General features: G+C 43.5%; 1 protein-coding gene across 9 annotated transcripts in view; it reads left to right on the top strand.

Moving 5' to 3' along the window:
• The window catches only part of PALM2AKAP2 (PALM2 and AKAP2 fusion), a 392,130-nt gene extending 368,986 nt beyond the window's left edge, over positions 1–23,144 (top strand). For 7 of the 9 annotated variants that reach the window (XM_053289405.1, XM_053289406.1, XM_053289403.1 and 4 more), the window contains 3 exons: positions 6,317–6,495; positions 9,338–9,376; positions 19,174–23,144. In XM_053289405.1, coding sequence (XP_053145380.1) covers positions 6,317–6,495; positions 9,338–9,376; positions 19,174–19,266 — 311 coding nt within the window. In that variant the 3' untranslated portion in view covers positions 19,267–23,144. The remainder of the gene's footprint in view (positions 1–6,316; positions 6,496–9,337; positions 9,377–19,173) is intronic. The other 2 variants (XM_053289404.1, XM_053289407.1) reach the window with 2 other exon arrangements.
• The last annotated feature ends 381 nt before the right edge of the window (positions 23,145–23,525 follow it).

The raw sequence follows: 23,525 nt of genomic DNA, 5'->3' as shown, positions 1-23,525 counted from the left end.
TGCTCCCCCCAGCAACCCCGCAAGGTGCCGGCATGCACATGGCTTCTGTGCATCTGGGCACTGTACGTGGGTTGCTGGGGGGAGGGCCATCACAGGAGGAAGCTCTGTGGAGTGGCGGGCACGCAGATAAGGAGCAGCCCAACTCACTTTTAAAGGTGCTGCCTGACGGCCACCAGCCCTGGTGTCGCACTCAGACCGCCAAGCTGGTCCGTGGGTCGGCCGAGCCAGAACGAACCAGTTCACCAAACCACAAACCGGTTCATATTCTAACCAGTGCATGAATCGTGATGTGTGCACATTCCTAGTTCAAGCTTTTTTCATTTCTAACGTATTTGGGCCCATCTCTGGTTGCTTCAGGACCCAGTATGATCCAGTATGCCACATTTTAAAGTAAAACATTTTTTAAAAAATTTAAAACTCTCCAAAATCAGGGGAGAGCTTTGAAAATGGACCCTCATTCCATTCTTTCCCCAGCTCATTGGTTTTGGAATGAATAGAACGTGAACCAAAGGAAGCATATTCAGTTCAGCTTCCATTGATTCTGAAAATTGATGCCCCCGCTTAGCAGGGACTGGGGTTGGCTGGCATCTGCCACCCATCTAATAGCAGAGAGGCACTACTTATAAGGCTCAAGAATTCACATCACATCATGAAGAAACCATGATCACATCATTTGGAAGGGTAGGTTACTGGTTTTAGTTGGAATCAGGAGCTTCCCTGTTTAGTGGTCTTGGCCAGATTATCTGAGACCTTCTATCAGTGGAGCTGAGCACTTCTAATTTGGATCAGAAAAGCAATATGCCTCAGCTGTAGTCATCTCTCAGTTTCCTTTATTTCTCTCAAAACTTACTGCCAATGCATTCTAAGAAGAGGTTTCCCTGTTTCTGCTGCACTCCTGACCTCTAGTGGTCACAGACATTCTAGCTCCATCCAGGAGCTGCTCTTGGCTTCATAGTGAAAATGCTCATATCTTGGAAATGATAGAAAGTTAGTTTCACAGGTAACTGCTTGTCACTGATCTCTACTCCCCCACAAAAGGCTTGTGTCCACTACTACATTCAGAAGGATAGAATGACATTTTTAGTGCATCCTTTCTTAGTGTATATATAAAAGCCAGAAGCAGTGATGGCTGCTGCCATGTGGGGCTGGGGCTGGGACCGAGAACTAGAGATGGGCACGAGCTGGTGCTTCCTCTGGGAAGTGCTGAACCAGCTCGACAGGGCAGGGAGAGGTTCCCTTGCCACTCTGGGCTCCGTGGAGGAAGGGTGGGATATAAATGTAGTAAATAAATAAATAACCTTGCCAGAAAGGTTGCTTCCCCCACACCAGGAGCGCCCAGTGCAGGCACTGCTCGGGGGGGAGGGAGCGAGAGGCACCTTTAAGCACAAATTACATCAGCTGCAGCTGCAGCACTCCCTGCGGTGGCGGATCGGCTCTGCCACTCACCTGGCCACTGGTGGGGGATGGGCTCCGCGGGAAGCTCAGTGAGTAGAAGAGCCGATCAGCCGCCACTGGGAGTGCTGGGCAGTGTGTTGCTGCTCGGAGGAGTTTGCAGCTGCAGCCAGAGTGGAGGTAAGCATGTATTAATTTGTGCTTAAAAATGCCTCTCGCCGCCCCAGTGGCCTCTGCACCGGCCACTCCTGCCCCACACTGAAACCTGAAATAGCACGCCCACAAAGCAGTGCATATATACATCGATCTATCTATCTATCTATCTATCTATCTATCTATCTATCTATCTATCTATCTATCATAAGAACAGCCCTGCTGTTCTTATGATAGAACAGATCTATCTATCTATCTATCATAAGAACAGCCCTGCTGTTCTTATGATAGAACAGCCCAAGGCCCATCTAGTCCAGCATCCTGTTTCGCACAGTGGCCCACCAGATGCCACTGGAAGCCACAGACAGGAGTTGAGGGCGTGCCCTCTCACCTGCCATTTCCCCCCTGCAACTGGTTGCTATACCACCTGATATGTACATCTCTAGGTGGTTTACAAAATTTAAAACATTTAAAAGACACAGATTAAAATACATTACAATAAAAACAATAGAATAAAATAGTTATTAAAACAAGTTTTTAAAATTATGTTAAAATTCTAATTAAAAGCCTGTGAAAACAGGAGAGTCTTGAGGTTCTTCCTGAAAACAAACAGAGAAGGAGATGTTCTTATTTCAGTCGGGAGCATACTCCAAAGCCCTGGGGTAGCCACAGAGAAAGCCGGGTCATTGGTCGCCACCAAACAAGCCGGTGCCAACTGTAACCGGACCTCTCCAGAAGATTGTAATAGGCGGCAGGGTTTATGACAAAGGAGGCATTCTCTTAAATGGCCTGGACCCAAGCCATTAAGAGCTTTATAGGCAAGAACCAGCACTTGGTATTTCACCTGGAAACATATTGGCAGCCAGTGCATTTCTTTCAAAACCAGAGTTGTGTGGCCCCTTCGTGTTGCCCCAGAGACCAGTTCTGTACCAGTTTTAGTTTCCGGACTATATACAAAGGCAGCCCCACATAGAGTACATTACAGTAGTCAAGCCTGGCAGTTACCAGTGTATGTACCACTGTTTTAAGGACATTCACCTCTAGAAATGGACGTAGCTGATGTATCAGCTGAAGCTGATAAAAAGTGTTCCCGTCCTCAACCTGAGAAACCAGGGAGAGCTTTGGGTCCAGGAGCACTCCCAAGCTATATACCTGATCTTTCAGGTGGAGTGTAACCCAATACAGAATAGGCATATCTAAACAATCTCTCGGGTCCTGCCCCCTCCCCATAGTCAGTATTTCCATCTTATTTGGATTCAACCTCAGTTTGTTTTCCCTCATTACTGACTCCAGGCAGGCATTTAGGGAAGATATTCCATTTCCTGATGAGGTCGGCATGGAGAAGTAGATCTGGGTGTCATCAGCATATTGATAACACCCATCACCAAACCTCTTAATGATCTCTCCCAGTGGTTTCATGTAGATGTGAAAAAGCATTGGAGACAGTATGGAGCCCTGTGGAACTCTACACTTCAGCTCTCACTTAGCAGAACAACAGTCTCCAAGCGATACCATCTGGAATCTGCCAGAGAGATAGGAGCAGAACCACTGTAAAACAGTGCCACCCAATCCCACCTCCCTCAGGCAGTCCAGAAAGATACCATGGTCAATGGTATCGAAAGCTACAGAGAGATCCAAAAGGATCAGCAGAGTCACACTCCTTCTGTCAATAGCCAGTTGGAGATTATCCATCAGGCCGACCAAGGCAGTCTCAACCCCATAGCCTACACAAAAGCCAGTTTGAAATGGGTCTAGATCAGTCCTGCTCAACTTCGGCCCTCCTGCAGATGTTGGCCTACAATTCCCATAATCCCTGGCTATTGGCTGCTGTGGCTGAGAATTATGGTAGTTGTAGTCCAAAAACAGCTGGGGGGCCTAAGTTGAGCAGGCCTGGTCTAGATAATCTGCATTATCCGAAGCTTTGAGGCCGGAGGTGGCCTTTAGCCCTCCAACTAGTAGCCAATGATAGACCTCTCCTCCATGAAGTTATCCAAACCCCTCTTAAAGCCATCCAGGTTGTTGGCTGTCACCACATCCTGTGGTAGAGAATTCCACAAGTTGATTATGCGTTGTGTGAAAAAGTACTTCCGTTTGTTGGTCCTTGTTTCCTGGCAATCATTTTCATGGGATGACCCCTGGTTCTAGTGTTATGTGAAAGGGGGAAGAATTTCTCTCTATCCACTTTCTCCACACCATGCATGATTTTGTAGACCTCTATCATGTCTCCCCCACAGTCGTCTTGAGCTGTGTGCATTAAAGCATTAAATGTGTGATGTCCATTAAAGTGGCATCCAATATTTGGGGATTAAAACAGAGAAACCTCTGTTCTGCCTAATTTGCCATATTCTACTACTAATTTGCTATATTTTACTACTAGGAAGAAGGATTGCTGATTAGCTCTGTGATTCTATGGTTCCAGGCTAATAAACTACATTTTAGAGTTGGTCTAAGATAGGGATAGGCAATCTGAGCTCTCCAACTATTGCTGAACTACAATTTCCATCAGCCCCAGCTTCAGCAGATTGTGACTCGGGATGATGTGAATTGTAGTTCAAGAACAGATGGAGAGCCAAGATTGCCTATCCCCAGTCTAACGGGTCACCCATCCCTCTCACCTCTCTATGCAGTATGCAGTATTTATTATTTATAGGATTAAAATGCCATATTTCAGACAGACTCTCAGAGCAGCTAACATATATTTAAAACAAGTGACAAACAGTAATAAATTGCATAAAACATAACAAGACGTTCTAAGTAGATTAACGAAGACTTCTTTCCACTTATTTCAACATCCAAGGCAAATGACCTCTCCTGTTTCTGCTTTCAAGATGGCAGACCACAGTAAAAAATACCCCCATCAGGATTCCCCCAACCCCCTCCAATATCCTGTGTTTGGTTCATATTGGAGATGGAGTATACACATGTATGTTCTAAAGTGGTGTTACTTATAAGGAGAGTGGCAATAAAAATACTCAGGATCCCTTCCCATGTAGTATAAGGTTGTCTTATATAGAACTTTAAATGTATCAGTTCTAAAGGGGTGGTGTTATATAAGGTGAGTGTCTGCCATCATGTAATATAATTAGTTCCAGAGAGTAAACACAGACGTTATTGGGGGAAAGACACACATGGTGATCTCATAACCCTCATTCCCCGCAGAAATTAGGCTAAAAAAGAACTGCAGAGAATGTAAAAGATAGATTAAAACTGTGCAGAAAACATAGGCTGGAGTGAATAAAAAGGTCTTTATCTGTCACCAAAAAGACATTGGGCTCAGTGCCAGGCAAGACTCTCAGGGGAAAGTATTCCAGGGTCAGGGTGCCATAACAGAATAGAGGCTGTTCTCATGAAAACGGGCAGGATCTGTGCAGAATCAAATGGTGCTGCAACGCCAAACCCAGTAGCGCAGCCTGGCTCTTGGCCGCAGTTAAGGGCACAAACACGCCCTTAACTCCAGCTCTGGGTTCGTGTGTCCGCATGAGCTGCTTGCAGCTCGCGCTGCCACAGAGACAGGTGCCTAGAGCGCCCATCCCTGGAAGAATCCACCAGTGAGTGCACTGTGCCTGCAGCGTGCTGCACTGTGGGTGTCACAGAGGCTGGGAGTCATCTCCCAGCAGCGCTGGTTGCGTGGGCACACAGCTTTCATGCCACCTGGGCTGCAAAGGGTAGTCTGGGGGAGGGTAGGTTGAACCCTGCCTCCCCCCACCACCCACATGCTTGTGCACAGGCACGTTCGTGTGAACAGCCAGCCCCTTAATGGATTAATTGTTGGTTATTTTAGATTTTAGATTTTTTTTTTAATTTTATGTAAGCTGCCTGGAGATGTTTTATATCAGGCAGCTTATAAATAAAAAAAATACATAAATTCCCACCCACCTCATTTCTGCAGCTAGGAGTGTCCTGGGCAGGGCCTCTAGGAAAGATCTCAGTAACTGGGCATATTTATGTGAGAGAAGATGGCCTAGAGCACCCGACTCTTAGAGTGGCGTGGGTGCTAGAGTGCCCGACTCAGTAATAATAATAATAATAATAATTCGATTTCTATACCGCCCTTCCAAAAATGGCTCAGGGCGGTTTACACAGAGAAATAACTAATAAATAAGATGGATCCCTGCCCCCAGAGGGCTCACATTCTAAAAAGAAACATAAGATAGACACCAGCTACAGTCACTGGAAGTACTGTGCTAGGGGTGGATAGGGCCAGTTACTCACCCCCTGCTAAATAAAGAGAATCACCACGGTAAAAGGTGTCTCTTTGCCCAGTTAGCAGGGGTAAGGAAGGAATCCCCCAATGCACTGTGCTTATCTCACGGTGCGTTACGGGATTCCTGGAGGCTAGGACTCGTTTTCCCAGCCTCTAGAAATCCGCACTGCCAGGACCAGTGCAGATTGTGCGGGTTCATGATGGTTCACCGAAGAGGACTCCATCCATCGTCGGGGGGAAGGTAGGCTCAACCCTGCCCCCCACCTTCCGTCCCTTCCTGGCTATGGTCATAAAAATAACCTTATTGCCTGTCTCTCACATTTGCTAAAACATTTTATTTTATAAATACAATTCTAAAAGATTTATGACATATCTTAGGTTCAGCAATTCTTTGCATTTGGAAGGGTGAGAAATCTTTTTTTTTAAAAAAATTATGGAAAGTTTTTTCATTGTGATCTGTTTTTCTTGATAACAGATTTTCTTTCCCACTGGAAGTCTGGTATTGTTTCAAAAAACATTTTAGAAGTCTGTTACCTAGAGAAGGAAATTCTGATTGGGTTTTTACAGGTAAAATAGAGAAGATCAAGCCACCTCCATCCCCAACCGCTGAAGGTCCCCCCTCGCATTCCGATTTAGCATCAGATGACGCTGGAGGATCCCAGAGGCCCAAGAACCTGATGCAGACTCTCATGGAAGATTACGAATCTCACAAAACCAAGAGGCGGGAGAGGATGGATGAGAGCAGTGTAAGCATACTCTGTTTGCCCCATGCCATTTTTCTGCACATAACGGCGGGAGGGTCATTAATGTATTTCTAAAACATTTGTAGTTCATGAACAAAACCAGTTACAGGCATCTGCTTAACATTCTGTGTTGAGTTCTGAAATGGGCCACTTCAAAAGAGCTTTTTAAAAACCACATATACACAGACGATTCACCTGCAAGATTTGGCAACACTGTTGGTGCTTGTGTTTCACATAATGCAAAGCGTCTCTTGCAGCCATGAGATCAATTGTAAATTCAGTTGTTTCACTGTGTCATTTAGTTGGTGGTTTTGGTTTCTTCTTCTAAGACTAACCGTTCCCAGAGGGATAACCATATTTGTCTTTTGCAGCAAAAACTACAAGGAGTCCTGTAGTACCTTAAAGACTAACAGTTTTATTGTAGCATAAACATTTGTCAACTAGAGTTCGCTTCATCAGTAGACTGTAGGCCACAAAAGCTTATGTTAGTCTTCAAGGTGCCATGGAACTTTTTGTTGTCCTAAGACACTGACACTAAACATACTAGGAATATTTCCACAGGGGAATCTTTTTATAGAGATGAAATGTGCACATTCACTGTGCCTGATCCCTCCAAGTTGCCACTCTGCAAGGCAGGTGGGAATCCTAGCAATGCAAGGGTGTTGCCCACTATCCTCATGTCAGAAGGTATGATGCTGGCTCAGAGCTCTCTCACAACACATTGAACCTCCCGGCAGTAGAAATTCTGTTGGATTTCCAGTGGGGAACTAAAATGTGAAACCAGGAGCAGGGGATATCTCTATGCATCTGTGACCTCACTTAGATAGAAGTTCCTGTGAAATTAGTTGGACTTGTTCCAAGAAAATGTGCTTGCAACTGAGATACAGAGCAGAGAGACTGCATAAGTACAGCATGAATGCTGACTGTTGACTTTCACCCATACAACCTCCCAGGGGCGTAACTACTATTAGGCAAGGGGAGGCGGCTGCCTGGGGGCCCCCACGCCTCGAGGGGCCCCCCAGAGGCAAGTCACATGACTATATATTGTGAAGTGTGTGTGTATCAGCAAGGGGCCCATTTTAAAATTTTGTCTTTGGGCCCACTCCAGCCTTGTTACGTCCCTGCAACCTCCATATGTACTGTGTAAGACTGGGAAAAAAATCCACTAAGATGGTAGCTTGTTTGAGAGCCTGAATCGAAAGCTGCAACAGGTCCTTAAAATTACTGCATACAATGCAGTTTGTCCTTAATATTCACCCAGAAATGCAAAGCTGTGAAGGATTCTGCCCTGACTTGTTTGCTGTGTGGTCCAGAATGTGCTATACAGTAAAGTTGTGCCGTCGAGTTGGTGTTGACTCCTGGTGACCGCAGAGCCATGTGCTTTACTTTGGTAGCATGCAGGAGGGGGTTACCATTGCCTCCTCCCTCACAGTGTGAGATGATGCCTTTCAGCATATTCCTATATTGCTGCTGCCCAATATAGGTGTTTCCCATAGTCTGGGAAACATACCAGCGGGGATTCAAACCAACAACCTCTTGCTCCCTAGGCAAGTTACTCCCCCACTGTGCCATTAGGTGGCTAGAATGTGCTATAGTCATGGCTTTTTATAGAAAAGGAACAACAGTGAATTTCCAGGCCTGTGCCAGTTGTACTTGAGTGTATAAGCAATCTCTAACAGCCTGGCTTCCTATCAAGGCCAAGGGACTTCACAGATGTGCTTCTGATGGATGCTTCTGAGAACTTCTGTGAATCCAATGCTTCACGAGAGGTATAGATTGCAAAAGGTAATCAGAAGCAATGGAGTTCGGAGTTCAAATCCCCGAGGTCTTCCTTGGGATGCTTTTCCCCAGTCAGTCCCCATTTGGGGGGGGCGGGGGAATCATATTCCCACAAATAACTTTGTGGTATAAGCAACCTGCACATGAAAACAGCTGAACATTTATTTGGTGCCAATGGAATGCAAAGCACCAACTATATAGCTAGAATTCACCAAATGCACCAAACAACTTCCTTTCTCTATCTGCCCATTTTGAACAAATCATATAAAGCTACTTGGAGAAATATTTTAATTTATTTGTAACAGAATTCAGCACTGAAATGGTTAAAAAGAGTAAATGCAATGGCAACTGAGCAAGAACCTTAGTTCTGTATTTTTATTACTATATTCTTAATTAGCTGTTGCTTTAATAAGCAGGGTTTTTAAAAATCCTTGTTTTAAAAGCTGCTTCAGCTGTGAAATAGATACATAGATACAGGTGGCCCTCGTTATCCGCAGTTTTGGTAACTGCAGTTTCGCATATCCATGAAATGGGTCTTAGAAAACCAGTTTCAGTATCTGTGATATTAAAATTAGGCGGTTTTTGCCTAGCCACGGTTCCTGGGCCACCGGAAGTGACTTCCAATGTCACTTCCTGTGGCATTTTGTGTCCAGAGGCAGCATGGAGCTATTTTGTGACTCATGTTTAATAAATAAACGAATCTGCTGATTTGGACTGGGGCAGGGGGCATTGCTGGAGAGCTGGAAAGTAAGCTACTGTGCTGTGCTACTTTTATTTCTGCTTCCCTCCTGCGTGTGTGTGTGTGTGTGTGTGTGTGTGTGTGTGTGTGTGTGTGTGTGTGTGTGTGTGTGAGAGAGATTGTGTGTGCAGGAACCTAATCCCCAGATTCCCATAGAGTTAAGGTTTCGTTATCCGCAGTTTCCATATTTGCAACTGTAGGCGAGAATGGAACCCCTGCGAATAACAAGGGCCTCCTGTACTAGCTCTTGGTTTAATTTGAAGTTTCGCTCGCTCTCTCTTTCTCTGTACTTTATGTACTAATGATGATCTTTTCCCTTTCTGCCAGTACACCTGTAAATTACTGTCTAACAAGGTTACTTCCGAGGTACTTTTCAAGCACTTGTCTTTGCTTAATTTGTCTTTTCCAGGTTTTTTTGCATGGGGATTTCAAGTGCATGCTGCTGCAGTTTGCTTTTCATTGCTGTTTTGCATAACCATTGGAGTGATTGTTTGAAAGGGGAAGGCCTCCATTTTTTTCAAACCCACCCCACCACACCACACACACACACCTAGTCCTTCCACTGATATTTTCTGACAAGGCAATGAATTTAAAAGAAGACAAAACTTCCAGTTTTCAGGTATGCCTGCCTCCAAATCATGACAACTAGTGTCCAGCTACAGTTCTATTTAGGAGAAGGCGAAAGGAGCATTCCACATTGGATCACTTCCAAGATCTAGATCAGAATGTTTGAATTATAACCACTATTGGCAACCTAGCACAGTTATGCGCCCTTCATCCCCAGGACCGAAATGTGTATGACTCAATTCCAGCCCATGGCTATAACCTAATGATATTATTAAGGGGTTTGCAAGTCCAGTATTCCTCACTGTGGCAGTGCTATCCCCTCTTCACAGTCCTATCATTGATGCATTGACATAACTGCACAAAATGGCCTAGAGGACTTTGCATTCGCTTTGCACAGCATCCTGGAGCTTACATGGCAACCCTTTGCAGCGACACTTTGTGGCTTGTTTCACATGAATTGCTGAGCCTTGTACCTTTCTGATCTCCAAGGCTGGCAGGAATAACAACCTTTCCACTCTGAAACTGAAATAATACATTATTGGTTCATATATTTTGAGGATTTTATTTTGATTAAGCTCATTTTCCCCTTGTGTTTAATATAAGAACTCTGTGTACAGCGTAATTAATATATTCACATTAATATTTTCTAAAGCTTCTTAATTAATGTTTAAATTCATTATGACTGATAATAGAAATCAAATTATTTTATAATGCATAAAGAAACAACACATAAGGAAGAATATTTATGATTATCATTCCAATAGCAGAGGGATAATTCCCACTTTTCAGTACATTTATCTGCTAATTAACAACCTTCTTTAGCTCTGGTAAGTTAGTTAGCTTCATCATTTCAGCCATTTTACAAACCTTAACCTTAACAATGCCATCATAAAACTTTGGGGGTTGTGTGTGAATTACATTGCTGGTCAAGACTGATAGCAGAGGTGATTTTCAACAGCAAAACTGGCCAAATGGGGTTTAAATCTGTCCTCCCGTATTCTGAGATCCTGATCTGGATCAAGACCCACACCCCATGGAGTAGGGAGTCCCAGTCATAGGATTCCAACACAGGGCCAAACTACACATGGTTTGCAAATACATCCTCTAGAGCAGGGCTGCTCAACTTCGGCCCTCCTGCAGATGTTGGCCTACAACTCCCATTATCCCTGGCTATTGGCCTCTGTGGCTGGGGATTATGGGAGTTGTAGTCCAAAAATAGCTGGGGGGCCTAAATTGAGCAGGCCTGGTCTAGAGCAAGGGTGTCCAACTGCAGCCCCCCAGCTGTTGTTGGTGTACAACTCCTATCATCCCCAGTCACAGTGGCCAGTAGCCAGGGATTATGGGAGTTGTGGGCCACCAACAGCTGGCGGGCCGCAGTTTTATACCCCTGCTTTAGAGATATGCTTGAAACTGGAAATGATTCTTTCTCTCTCTCTTTTTGTTTCTTTCTCTTTCTTTCTTTCTTTCTGACATGAACAGCTGGTTTGAGGGAGAGGGGGGGTGCCCTTTTTCCCCACTGAAAATTGCCCCATGGAGCAGTGATTTGCCACTAAAAAGTCATCCTGCACTAGGGGCAAATCATTGTTTGTGTGTGTGGGGGGGGTGATTTTCAGCAGGAAATGGGGCACAGGGAAAGAGTGACCCCTTCATACACCCTATGAAGCTGTCCATTCCAAAAAGAAGAAAAAAGAGGCTCTTGCAGTCATAAATACACCTCTAGAGCATATGTTTGTTTACTCATGTAGTTCAGCCCTTATAGGAACATCTTGTTCCACCCTGATATATAAAACCCCTGAAAGGAATTAGCATGGGTTTTAATGAGTTCAAATCCAGTCCTCTATACAAAAAGTATTATTTCCATTTTTTTAAATTTCCCTCACAATTGCTCAGAATTTTTGTCGTAGGGCAACCTCCCAATGCTATATTGCTAGTCTTATTGAAACTCTTTTGACCTCCCTTAAACCCCTTAGGTGTTTCATCTGCTGTGCAATCTACAAATGTGCTTTGAGTGTCCACTGAAATCTTAGCAACCATTTTAATGTAATCCTTACTTTATTCAATAATTTCCAAGCTACTCTTAAAAATCCAGACCTTATTTGGAGGTTGGCTAGATTGCCTTTGTATTACTATAGTTTTATGCCAGAAAATGCTCTGTGGCAGCAAAAGACTGTTATATGAATAGCACTTGAACAAGAAATAGCATCCGTTTACATCATCTTGAATGATTTCCATTCCACAATGTGAGGTGCCTGACTGCTGTGGGAGAGAAGACACCAGAAGCAAGAGCGAGTCAGAGTGGAAATGCAGCAGCCTACCTAAGGCGCCACAACCCTGCTTTAAAATAGGTGGTGGAGGCAGCCACCACCGTAGAAATGAGTCACAGAGGAAGCCCACCAGATCCGGGCTGGGTAGGGCAGATTGCACTGGAGGCCATTGGTGGTGGTTTCTATCCTGTGGGTAACGAGAGGCCCATCGGTAGGGAGCCCGAACTGGGGCTTGGTGGAGAGGCTCTGTCCCATTCTAAATCCAAAGATCCTTGCTTATTCAGGATATCGGCTGGACCTCAAGAAGGGTATTGCTGATAAAGGACCTGTAATTTGGCCCCAAGTTTCAGATCTTTTGTATTTATTTTTCACATCCTGTTGAACTGCTCTGCTTTGTTTTCATTAGGCTCTTTTTCATCAGCCTTCACCCTCATTTTCTCCATTCTGGTGCCAGGAATGCTGTCCCTGAGCTGCAGAGTTGTGAAAACAATTTTTTAAAAGCTTATTTTAGCAATATTTTTACTGCTTTATTCTTCTTTAACTAAACAAACAACATATCACAGTGCGGATATGAGTGTATGATCACTACTCTCTCAGATCATTTAATGAATGAGTTACAAGAAATGTACAAACAGTATGGCCCAGAATGGTGTGTCCTTGAAGTTAAATATGTAACTATGTCTCATGCTCATTGTGTTTTACAGTATTTTTAAAGGTTATTCTGTACATTTAATACAGCATTTCTAAAACCATGAGCACAATCCAGCCAGACTGATGCACCCCAAAATCCCATTGATGTCCATGGAATATATTGACTCGTGTACTTAAATTTCCCACCAAAATGAATGGAACTTTGCATTACTTTTCTTGAGCTCAATATATTTTGTGATTAAATTTTCTGTCTATGCATCTGAACTACAGAGCTTCACAGATAAATCTATTCTACAGGTGAAAAAACGTTCTAACCATTCAAACATAAGAACAGCCCTGCTGGATCAGGCCCAAGGCCCATCTAGTCCAGCATCCTGTTTCGCACAGTGGCCCACCAGATGCCACTGGAAGCCTACAGGCAGGAATTGAGGGCATGCCCTCTCTCCTGCTGCTACTCCCCTGCAACTGGTACTCAGAGGCATCCAGCCTTTGAGGCTGGAGGTAGCCTATAGCCTTCCAACTAGTAGTGTGTGAGAGAGAAATTTCTCTCTCTCCACTCTCTCCACACCATGCATGATTTTATAGACCTCTATCATATCTCCCCGTAGTCGTCTTTTTTTCTTAACTAAAAAGTCCCAGGTGTTGTAGCCTTGCCTCATAAGGAAGGTGCTCTAGGCCCCTGATCATCTTGGTTGCCCTCTTCTGCACCTTTTCTAGTTCTATAATGTCCTTTTTTAGATGTAGTGACCAGAATTATACGCAGTACTCCAGATGTGGCTGCACCATAGTTTTGTATAAAAGCATTATAATATCAGCAGTTTTATTTTCAACCCCCTTCCTAATTATCCCTAGCATGGAATTAGCCTTTTTCACAGCTGCCACACATTGAGTCAACACTTTCAACGAGCTGTCCAACACAACCCCAAGATCCCTCTCCTGGTCAGTCACCAACAGCTCAGATCCCATCAACATATACTTGAAGCTGGGGGTTTTCATCCCAATGTGCATCACTTTACTCTTGCCAACATTGAACCCCATTTGCCATTTTGTTGCCCACTCAGCCAGTTTGGAGAAATCCTTTTGGAGCTCCTCACAATCTGTTTTAAATCATAAAGAGTTTGGTATCATCTGCAAATTTGGCCACCGCGCTGCTTACCCCAACTTCTAGATCATTTATGCATAAATTAAAAAGCACCAGTCCCAGTACAGATCCCTGGGGGACCCCACTTCTTACTTCCCTCTATTGTGAAAACTCTCCATTTATACCTACCCTCTGTTTTTTGTCCTTCAACCAATTAGCAATCCATACATGTACTTGTCCCCTTATCCCAGGACTGCTAAGTTTTCTCAAGAGTCTTTGATGAGGGACTTTGTCAAAAGCTTTTTGGAAGTCCAGGTATACTATGTCAACTGGATCACCATGATCCACACACTTGTTGACACTCTCCAAGAACTCCAAAAGGTTTGTGAGGCAAGATTTACCTTTGTGAAAGCCATGCTGGTTCTCTCACAAGTACATGTTCTTCTATGTACTTTTCAATTTTATCCTTGAGGATGCTTTCCATCAATTTGCCTAGAACAGACGTTAAGCTAACCGGCCTGTAATTTCCTGGATTGCCCCTGGATCCCTTTTTGAAAATCAGTGTTACATTGGTTACTTTCCAGTCCTCTGGTACAGAGCCTGATTGTAGGGATAAGTTATCTATTTTTGCAAATAGGTTGGCAATTTCACATTTGAGTTCTTTTAGGGCTCTTGGGTGGATGCCATCTGGCCCTGGCCATTTACTAGTTTTCAATTTTTCCAGTTTAGAACATCTTCTCTTGTCACTTCTATCTGAATCAGTTCTTTAGCCTCCATCCCCGAAAAACCTGGTTCAGGAACAGGTATATGCTCAGTATCCTCTGCCATGAAGATGGATGCAAAGAACTCATTTAGCTTCTCTGCAACCTGCATATCCTCCTTAATAATCCCATTCACTCCCTCATTGTCTAATGATCCAACCGCCTCCCTGTCAGGTTTCGTGCATCTGATGTATTTAAAGAAGTTTTTGTTATTCCCCTTGATACTTTTAGCTAAATGTTCATCAAACTCTCTTTTCGCCTCCCTTATTGTCACCCTGCATTTCTTTTGCCAGAGTTTGTGTTCCTTTCTGTTCTCTTCATTTGGACAGGCCTTTGGAAGGAAGTCTTCTTCCCTTTTATGGCTTCCTTGACGGTACCTGTTAGCCATGCTGGCATCCTCCTGGACTTAGTGGTATCTTTCCTCCTTTTGGGTCTACAATCTAACTGGGCTTGTAGTACTGTGGCTTTGAGTAAACTCAGTGCATTCTGGAACTAAGTGAATCTCCTGATTTTCCCTTTCAGCTTTTTTTTCACCATACTCCTCATTTTGGAGAAGTTTCCTCTTCTGAAATTCAAAGTTTCTCTGTTAGACTTTCTTGGTGATTCTCACCCCGCATGAATGCTGAATTTGATTGCACTATAGTCACTGTTCCGTAAAGTGTCGATGACACTGACATCATGCACCAGGTCCTGGGTGCCACTCAGGATTAAGTCCAAGGTCGCCTTCTCTCTGGTTGGTTCCAAGACCAACTGTTCTAGGGCACAGTGATTCAGCATATCTAGAAATTTAACCTCTTTGTCATTATCTGACTATGAATTTACCCAGTCTATGTGTGGGTAATTGAAGTTACCCATTATTACTGCCCTGCCTCTCCTTGATGCCTCCCTGATTTCCTTCTGCAACTCCCAGTCACACTCCGCATTTTGAACTGGAGGGTGATAGCACATCCTCAGTAGGACATTTCTTTTCAGACCTTGTATTGTCACTCACAGGGTTTCTGTGGAGGACTCCAGTCCTCCTCTAAGTTTTCTACCTTGTTAGATTCTATCCCTTCTTTCACATACAGTGCTACTCCTTCTCCAAGGCACCCTGCCTTGCCCCTTCCATAGAGTTTATATCCAGAGATAACAGTGTCCCACTGGTTCTCACTGTTCCACCATGTTTCTGTTATGCCCACTATATGTATTTCTTCATTGGCAACCAAGCACTCCAGCTCACTGATCTTGGCTCAGAGGCTTCTGGCATTGGCGTATTTATTTATTTATTTATTTATTTTATTTTATTTTAATTTAATTTAATTTAATTTAATTTAATTTAATTTAATTTAATTTAATTTCTATACCACCCTTCCAAATATGGTTCAGGGCGGCTTACACGGAGAAATAACAAACAAATAAGATGGCTCCCTGTCCCCAAAGGGCTCACAATCTAAAAAGAAACATAAGGCAGACACCAGCAACAGTCACTGGAGGTACTGTGCTGGGGGTGGATAGGGCCAGTTACTCTCCCCCTGTTAAATAAAGAGAATCATCATGTTAAAAGGTGCCTCTTTGCCAAGTTAGCAGGGGTATAAGCACCTGTATGCTGAATCTCTTACCTGGTGTAGGCTATCTTTCTTTTGGCTCTTTGACCAGCTAGCACAGCCTCCTGTCTGCTCTTTATGTGGTTCTGCTCTGTCCCCTTCTCTTTTATCTGAATCCTTTACACCCTCACTCTTTAAAGGCATTTGCCGAACCGGATACTGCCCAGCTCCCATCAGCTATTCCCCAGGCGTCATTCAGACATCATACAAACGTCATGAGTTACACTTCCCTTAATGGTTTTCTATGAGCCTTGCATTACATTTTTAGGAATATACATAAGATGTTTTAAGTGTTCACTAAAAACATACATTAATGCAACAAACAAATGTTTACAAACACACATTTGTAAATGTGTTCCTGTAAAGCACCCATTGTAAATCGTAACACATTTGTAAATGTGTGCTTGTAAAGCTTGCTCCCTTTAAACCGGGTAAAAAGCCCAGATAAAAAACATGGGCTACTGGGATGGCGGAGGGCAGCCCCAGGACTGGCCTCAATCCCGGCGCTCCACACAAGCCTGGGTAGGGCCACTCCACAGGGAATAGCCTCCCTGTCTCTTGTACCCATTTGTCTCATCTCATATGATGACAAAATGAAGGAGAAGGGCTCTCACGTCCTTCATGTAAGGAACTCAGTGTAGCATTTTAGCCCTAGAACAACACGGTGGTGTCAGTTAGGCTGAGAGACAGTGGCTCCCTCTGGACGTAATTAGCAGGTGAAGGAAGCGGCAACAGGGGTGGCCTGTCCAGGGGCAGAGCTTCTGCCTGTCCAGGCCCCAGGCAACTCTGGAGTCAGGGTGGCTTCTCGGGCCAGGGGGTAGCTGCCGCAAGGCACTGGGGCCACCTGGCATCTGCTAAGGTCCGGAGTGGGGTTGTTCCCCAGCGCCATTCAAAAGACCACTGGCCAGGCCGGGTGAGGCAAGGGGACTGAACTTGCCGAAGCAGAATTCCTGTTAAGGAGACAGCAGCCAGGGTTTGAGAGAGGCTCGTCTCGGACTGTGTCGCTGGGCAGCCCTGTGGCCAGAGCCCAAGACACCAAAGGCTGTGAAAGAATGAACGATGGGCAGATGAGGGGAGACGTGGCCAACCTCAGGTGGGTGCAGCATGAGCTAGATGGTAACCAAACAGGCAGTAAAAGACATCATTGTTAGTAATGTAACCTACATAATGAGAGCTGAGATGGTGGCCATTTTTTATGCTGGTATCAGGGTGCTTTAGTGAGGGGTTATTGCCCATGGTCACCTCTACCTGTTTCAAAAGTTACCTTTTGGCATGTTCCCATGTCATACATGCTAAAAGTAACATTTGCTATTTTAAAGCACATGGATGACATACATTTGAGAGGGGTAAATACTGCCAGAGAAAGGGGCTGTTCACACGAGTAGCCCTACCCAGGCTTGCACAACCCTACCTGCATAGGGCTGCTCGCATAGCACTGGGATTGGGCCCAATCCCGGCACTGTCCTGCCAGATAGCCCGAATTTTATCCCCAGGCTTTTACGGAGGTAGAAAGGCACAAGCATACCCTTCCACCCCAATCCTTGGTCATGTGGGGCTGCACGGGCTGCCTGCAGCCCAAGCAGCCGCAGAGCTGGGAAGCTAGAGCGCCTGGCAGTGGGGAAATCCCCCGATGCAATGCACGCCTCACACGGTGCATTATGGGATGCAGGAGGCCACAGCCTGCTTTCCCCCTGCCCCCTCGCTGCTCCTGGATTCGTTGCGCACTACTCATGTGGGCTCGTGGCAACGGGTGCCTGGGAGCAGCGGTGGTCGTATGCGGGGAGGCAGGAAGGCTCCTAGTTTCCCCACAACTCTCCCCAGCCCAGCTAAGTTGGGGTTGTCAGAGAAGTCACCACGTCCGGTCAAAAGTCACCAGAGACAGTCTGGTGGGAAATGATGGTATTTTTTTCTTCCAGAGAGCAAAAGGAGAGCTAGTATTGCCCATGGTGTGTACGCTCTCACTGTTATCTCTGTCCTCAGGTTCTGCAGATTACTGTCGTGCTTCAAAACTCTTATTTGGCCAGAAACAGTAACAAGATGCAAGAAATGACTGAATACACGACAGGCAACAAAGAGCCGTTCTTTTTCACTTTACGCTTGTTCCCTGTCTCGTTTGTATGCTCATCAGTAGAATAGGCTGCCCAGGGGGCTGTGGAATTTCCTCCATAGGAATTGTTTACAAGAGAAGGGTCAGGCAGTCTTCTCTTTGAGGTGTGTTACAGCTAACAAAGCTGTACACTACAGCCAAGACTTTGTGGTACAACAGCTGTATTCCTTTGTTTTTAATACCTTTTGGAGTCTATAGGAATTCACCCTCACCTGCAACCCTTTCTGACTAAAGAAAATGCCCATAATATAAGGATGGGAGCGATCACTTGCTGAGTTTCTGATGAAATGGTCAGAGGGAAAGACAAGGCTGTGGAGATCAGCCAGGCATGTATTTTTATCATCATCCATGCTATTTCACGTAGAACTACACATGCAATAGCAGTTCTTACAGTTACTCTCTGAAGTAGATCAGTGTTGTTATCTGACTTGCCTAAGGCCACATAGTGAATTTGTGGCTGTGGGAAGAATTGAACCAGGGAATTGCAAGCTCATACCCTACCGCATGCCACCATTTTTTGTCTAAAGTATATAGGGTTGAGGCCTCTTGGCTGGATTGCCTTTTAACTCAAACCTTGTAAGATTTAGTGGTTTGCACTGTCATCAAAATATTGAAAATCATTCCTAAACGTTTGACCTGATTTTCCAAACATAAGGTACAGAATGGTTAGACTAAACCACTTCCTCAGTAAAAGAAAAGCTTTCTGTGGTAATGGGCCTTGGATCTCCATGGATGAAATGCACCCTTGTATAGAAGCCATAGCAACTGGCTGAGTCCCTCTTGGGGCCCCTGCACTGCTTGTGTGTTTGTGCTGAAATCGCATTTCATTCAGATACTGCCGTGTTCTTCTCTGCATGTGGTGGCTTTCTCATTGACGTACTTACACACATCACAGCTGGAAATGTAAATGTAATCACTCCTTCAGTGAGATGTTTAATAGTTTTAGGCTGTAGCTTAGCTCACATGTATGTCCCAGTGTGTAAGAAACTGAAGTGTGGATCGAGGCAAGGTGGGTATGTGTTTGGGACAACCATCATCTGTTGATGTGCGCTTTTGAGTTACACAGCACTTTTCATCAGCTACATTTCAGTCTGCCTGAATTATACAAGGGCAACCAAATAAACTATTTCCTCTCTTTTCCTCCCCCAGGTCCTTGAGGCTACCAGGGTCAACCGTAGGAAGAGTGCCCTGGCATTGCGGTGGGAGGCTGGCATTTATGCTAACCGGGAAGAAAATGAGTAGTTCCCTTGGCAAATAAGCAAGCTTGTTGTTTTTAATTGCAGAGACGAAGAAACCAAATAGAAGAGCAAAGTTTTAATTTTTTTTTAAAGCGACATCATTTTAATTGATATTTATTACAAATGCATCAATCTCTGCAATCCTTGTTCAAACAGGAGCAGTCCACACACACACACACAGATAAATATATACATACATACGTGTGTGTGTGTGTACACACACACACACACACACATATATATATATACATATATAAACACACATAAATATATACATGGACATGTACACGCACAAACACACAGGAAAGCATCTGCTATCCCCCCAGAACTGAAGACGCAGGCTGTAGCCTTGGAGCTGAAGTCATTGCCACTGACCAGAAACAGCAACAAGTGACAACCCCAGAGGAAATGTATTGGAGCGAGCAGAATGAACACGTCGCTTCCTTCTTGCTGTCTTCACAGCCTTGTCTTTGGAATGGGAAGAGTTGGCCTTTAGAGAATCTGACCACAAGATGGCACCCTGCAAGCAAATAAACAGTTCTTCGAGCTTGTTTGGGCAGCTCTTCATCCATCCATTTTTGGTGTTAGGAACAAGGATATTACTCTGATATATCTTAGATAGCCATAATATACTGAGATAATTGTTTTTGCTGTTAACAAATGGGGGGAAGGTTTTGAAGGTTCTTTCTAATTTAACGATTTAAAAACAAAAGAAAACCAGAAGCTGTTAATTTGCAGATGTGAATGTACAATCCATATATTTAGTCATAAAAAAACCATTATATTGTTTTTGCTGATCTTTTGAAAGCTTGGGGCAGATTGGCAGATTGTTCACCTTTCTCCTAGCTCACCATATGTGGTTTTGGTTGAAAATTTGCCACCCTTGTTTCATAATCCGTTTGCTTCACACAGTTTCCTTTTAATAGTGCAGCACAATTCATAGGTAGGGTAGAAGAGAGAGAGAAATGCCAAATCAGAATATCCTAATTTTAATGGTCTGTATGCCTGCAGTTATGGTCTGGCCTCCTGTTTCTCAGTGCATATTTGCATTATCATCCGTGTTTAATGGGCAGTGGTTGATATGATGGCATAGGGGGAATATACAATAACAGTCCATAAAGAGCAGTCAAGCTGAGTCAGGGAGAGAAGGGAGAAACATTTGCATATTTTTAAGTGAAGCAATAACTGACACTCAAGTCATTATTATGTTACAGAGAAGGGTTTGGAAGAAAAATAGTTGTATCTTTAACTATATTTATGCTATATAAAGGTCTTGGCGTTAAACTAGAGTGTGGGGAGTATGTTTTATGTTACCAGGAAATGAAAAGTTGGAGACGGTAACAGAGTGAGATGAGAAGGGAGGGGCCAAAGGGTTATTTTTGTGGTTCACACAGCGTTTTCAGAGCTAAAAAAGAATATAGAGCCTTTAGTTAAGAGTATAGGCTGGGATTCAGTGATAAAGGAATATGGGGTGGGTGAGGCGTGTGTGTGCTTGTGTGCATGTGAAGCTGGAATATTAGGATGACAAAGAGATGTAGGTGTACAGATTATTTTCTCCACAGCTGTCTTTGCCAGCTCTAGGGGTATATAAACCTTTATTTCTCTTTCTTTCTTTCTTTCTTTCTTTTAAATGAAAAGGGATATTAAAAGGCACTAAACTGATGCAGTATTTGTCATAATGAAGCTGACCGGACACGATATTTGCATGAGTTAACATTTCAAGGAGTATTGAACAGTTTTGTAATCCAACATTTAGAAAAGAAATGTGGTATTTATTCTTGTGCTTTATATGCTGGCACAGTATTAGAGGCTGCTGGTTTACTCTTCTTTAGTTCAAGCAATGCAGTAGAATGTGTAATGATGGACACCCATAGCTTCTGGACTGGGATATGTCACATTTTAGGCAACTGAAGAATGGTACATGTATCTTTTTTAAAACCTACAAGGTCCTTTTGACTGATCTTTAAGGGGAGAAAAAAGTGACCCTCTGTACATTTCTCTTTCATATTATTCAGTATTATGAGCAGGATTTTTCTGTCCTGATGTTTTAATTAGGCAAACTTCAATTTATTAACACACCAGCCTTGGAGAGGATTCTTTCTGTATTGTATGCAGAAAGTAAAACAGATAGGTCAACAGCTTAGATAATTATGCCATCTACAATGGATTCTGATCCAGGCCTCCAACCTTGAGCTCCACATGTATACAGAGCATCGATTGCCAGCTGTGAAGACTGAAGACTCCTTTTGCACATGGAGTGCATTCTCCTGCTGTGGACAGCAATAGAAGAGTCCCGTTTGCAGGCATGAGTTATGCCGTTGGATCACAGCCCAGAGATCCACACACAACTGATGTAATTGCTAGACTCTGGGCCAGATTTGGTAGATCCTACAGCTGTCACAGATTTTGTAATCAGAAAGTCTAAATTACAGAACTGGGGTGCATTTTGCATAAAAGATCTTTATATTTATGGTTTGCACACTATTATGAGTTTTGAAAATATTTAAGTACTTGTGGCACAAACCAGCCAAAGTTAATCAAAGGTGTTTGTTTAATCCATTTGGGATAGGCTTTACTGTTGCCTATTAAAACCATTGGGGATTTTAAAGTTCTTGATTTTGACCAGATAATGTGCTAGCTTAGGCATTTTCAAGAGCTAAAATAAATAGGAAGAAGAACTCAGTTCATGGGTAGGAAGCAAACTTGGTATGTGAGGAAAGAGCAGTGAGGCATAATGGCGGGGGGCGGGGGAGACAGGAGGGCCAAATTGCTGTCCACAGCGGAGAACTTCCTGTGTGCTTCCTGAGCCTTTAGCAGAATCTGCCTGACAATCAGTATTTTTGTCTCCAGAGAACTGTTTTCTTTGAAGACAGATAAAAATTCTCAGGACTATGATGAAGCAGTTGGATTCTGTGCTGATTTAAAAAGAAAGAAAAAAGGCTGTACTGGCAATATACTCTGAGAGATTTTACACATGTGTGAACTGAGTAAAGAGATCCTCTAACCATTCATACTGCATGCAACTCTTACTGAGAAATGGTGGTCTTATAATGGGGAGGAAGAGTATACATTTGCTTGGAATTGAATGTTTTGTTCCCTTTTAATAGGTTATAGTCAGCTCAGCGTGAAAAACAATGAGATCCCCATTTCTAAAAGAAAAAAATAAAAAGTCACTTCAAAAATCTGTTTCATTTGTCTAAGTATCTCATTCTATTTTTCCAGTGCTTTTTCCCCCAGTAGCAAAAATGAGATCAGTCTCTGGCATCTTGGGATGACTTTGCTAAGAGGAAAGAGAGGTTATGATTCATCACGCTATTTGCCCAGTGAGGTTTTTGGTGGTGATGGTTATTATAGTGAACCGCTGTCAGTGAACAATTTCAGAAGTTAAGGAATCTTGGACTGCCATTTTCAGCAATAGCACAGCATAGTGCTTTGATAAGAAAAAGGCAAGTAAATTGTAATGCTTTTACATTCACTCATCCGAATATTATTGCAAAGTTAGCTTAGACTCCACACACAGAGAGTTAATAATATTTCTTGCAGCAAATGCTGATATAATTAAATTGTGCATTGACAAATAGTTAAGCATTATAATTTGTGACTATCCAGATTGTTGTGGTGTGTGTGTGGTTTTTTCCCCCTTTTTGTTAACTGCAGAGCAGATTTCTCAAACTGTTTTATTGTTTTAACAAATTATCAGTTATAACTTAATTTTGCTCCCCATCCAGAAGGATCCATTGGAGAAAACAGTAGCAGTCATCATATGGCTTCTGGCATATGTTAACCCCACTGCATTGTTGTACCCTGTTTCTGTTTTATAGTGACTGTGAGGCATACAGTGCAAGTATATAATTATTTTCTCATTAAAAGTTAAACATCGTGTTTCTTATCTAAAAATGGTGGGGTGTAATAACATTTACAGTGCTTTTTGGAGAGAGTTGCTTGGGATGGCGAACTGGTGGCCTGTGGGACCAAATCAGGCCCATTCAGCAATTTTATCAGTCTACAGAAAGAGAGGGAATTCTTCACTTTGGTACATCTCTCTGGATTTTGTATAAAACGCCATGACCATGCTCCAATGCACTGGCTCCATAAACATAAAATTCCTTATTCCTAGGAGGTGCCATTGTTTCTTACAAAGACAATCTATGTCATGTCAAGATCAGGTTGTCTGAAGAAGAAAAAATACACTTCTGGCCTTGGACCTCAAACAGATTCTGAAGAGCAGAATTTTAAAGTTGGAAGGTCCTTCTAGTTTAACCC

The sequence above is a fragment of the Hemicordylus capensis genome, chromosome 2, assembly GCF_027244095.1.
Source record: "Hemicordylus capensis ecotype Gifberg chromosome 2, rHemCap1.1.pri, whole genome shotgun sequence".
Lineage (NCBI taxonomy): Eukaryota > Metazoa > Chordata > Lepidosauria > Squamata > Cordylidae > Hemicordylus > Hemicordylus capensis.
The sequence above is the reverse complement of the archived record's forward strand: the minus strand, read 5'-3'. Positions and strand labels throughout refer to the sequence as shown.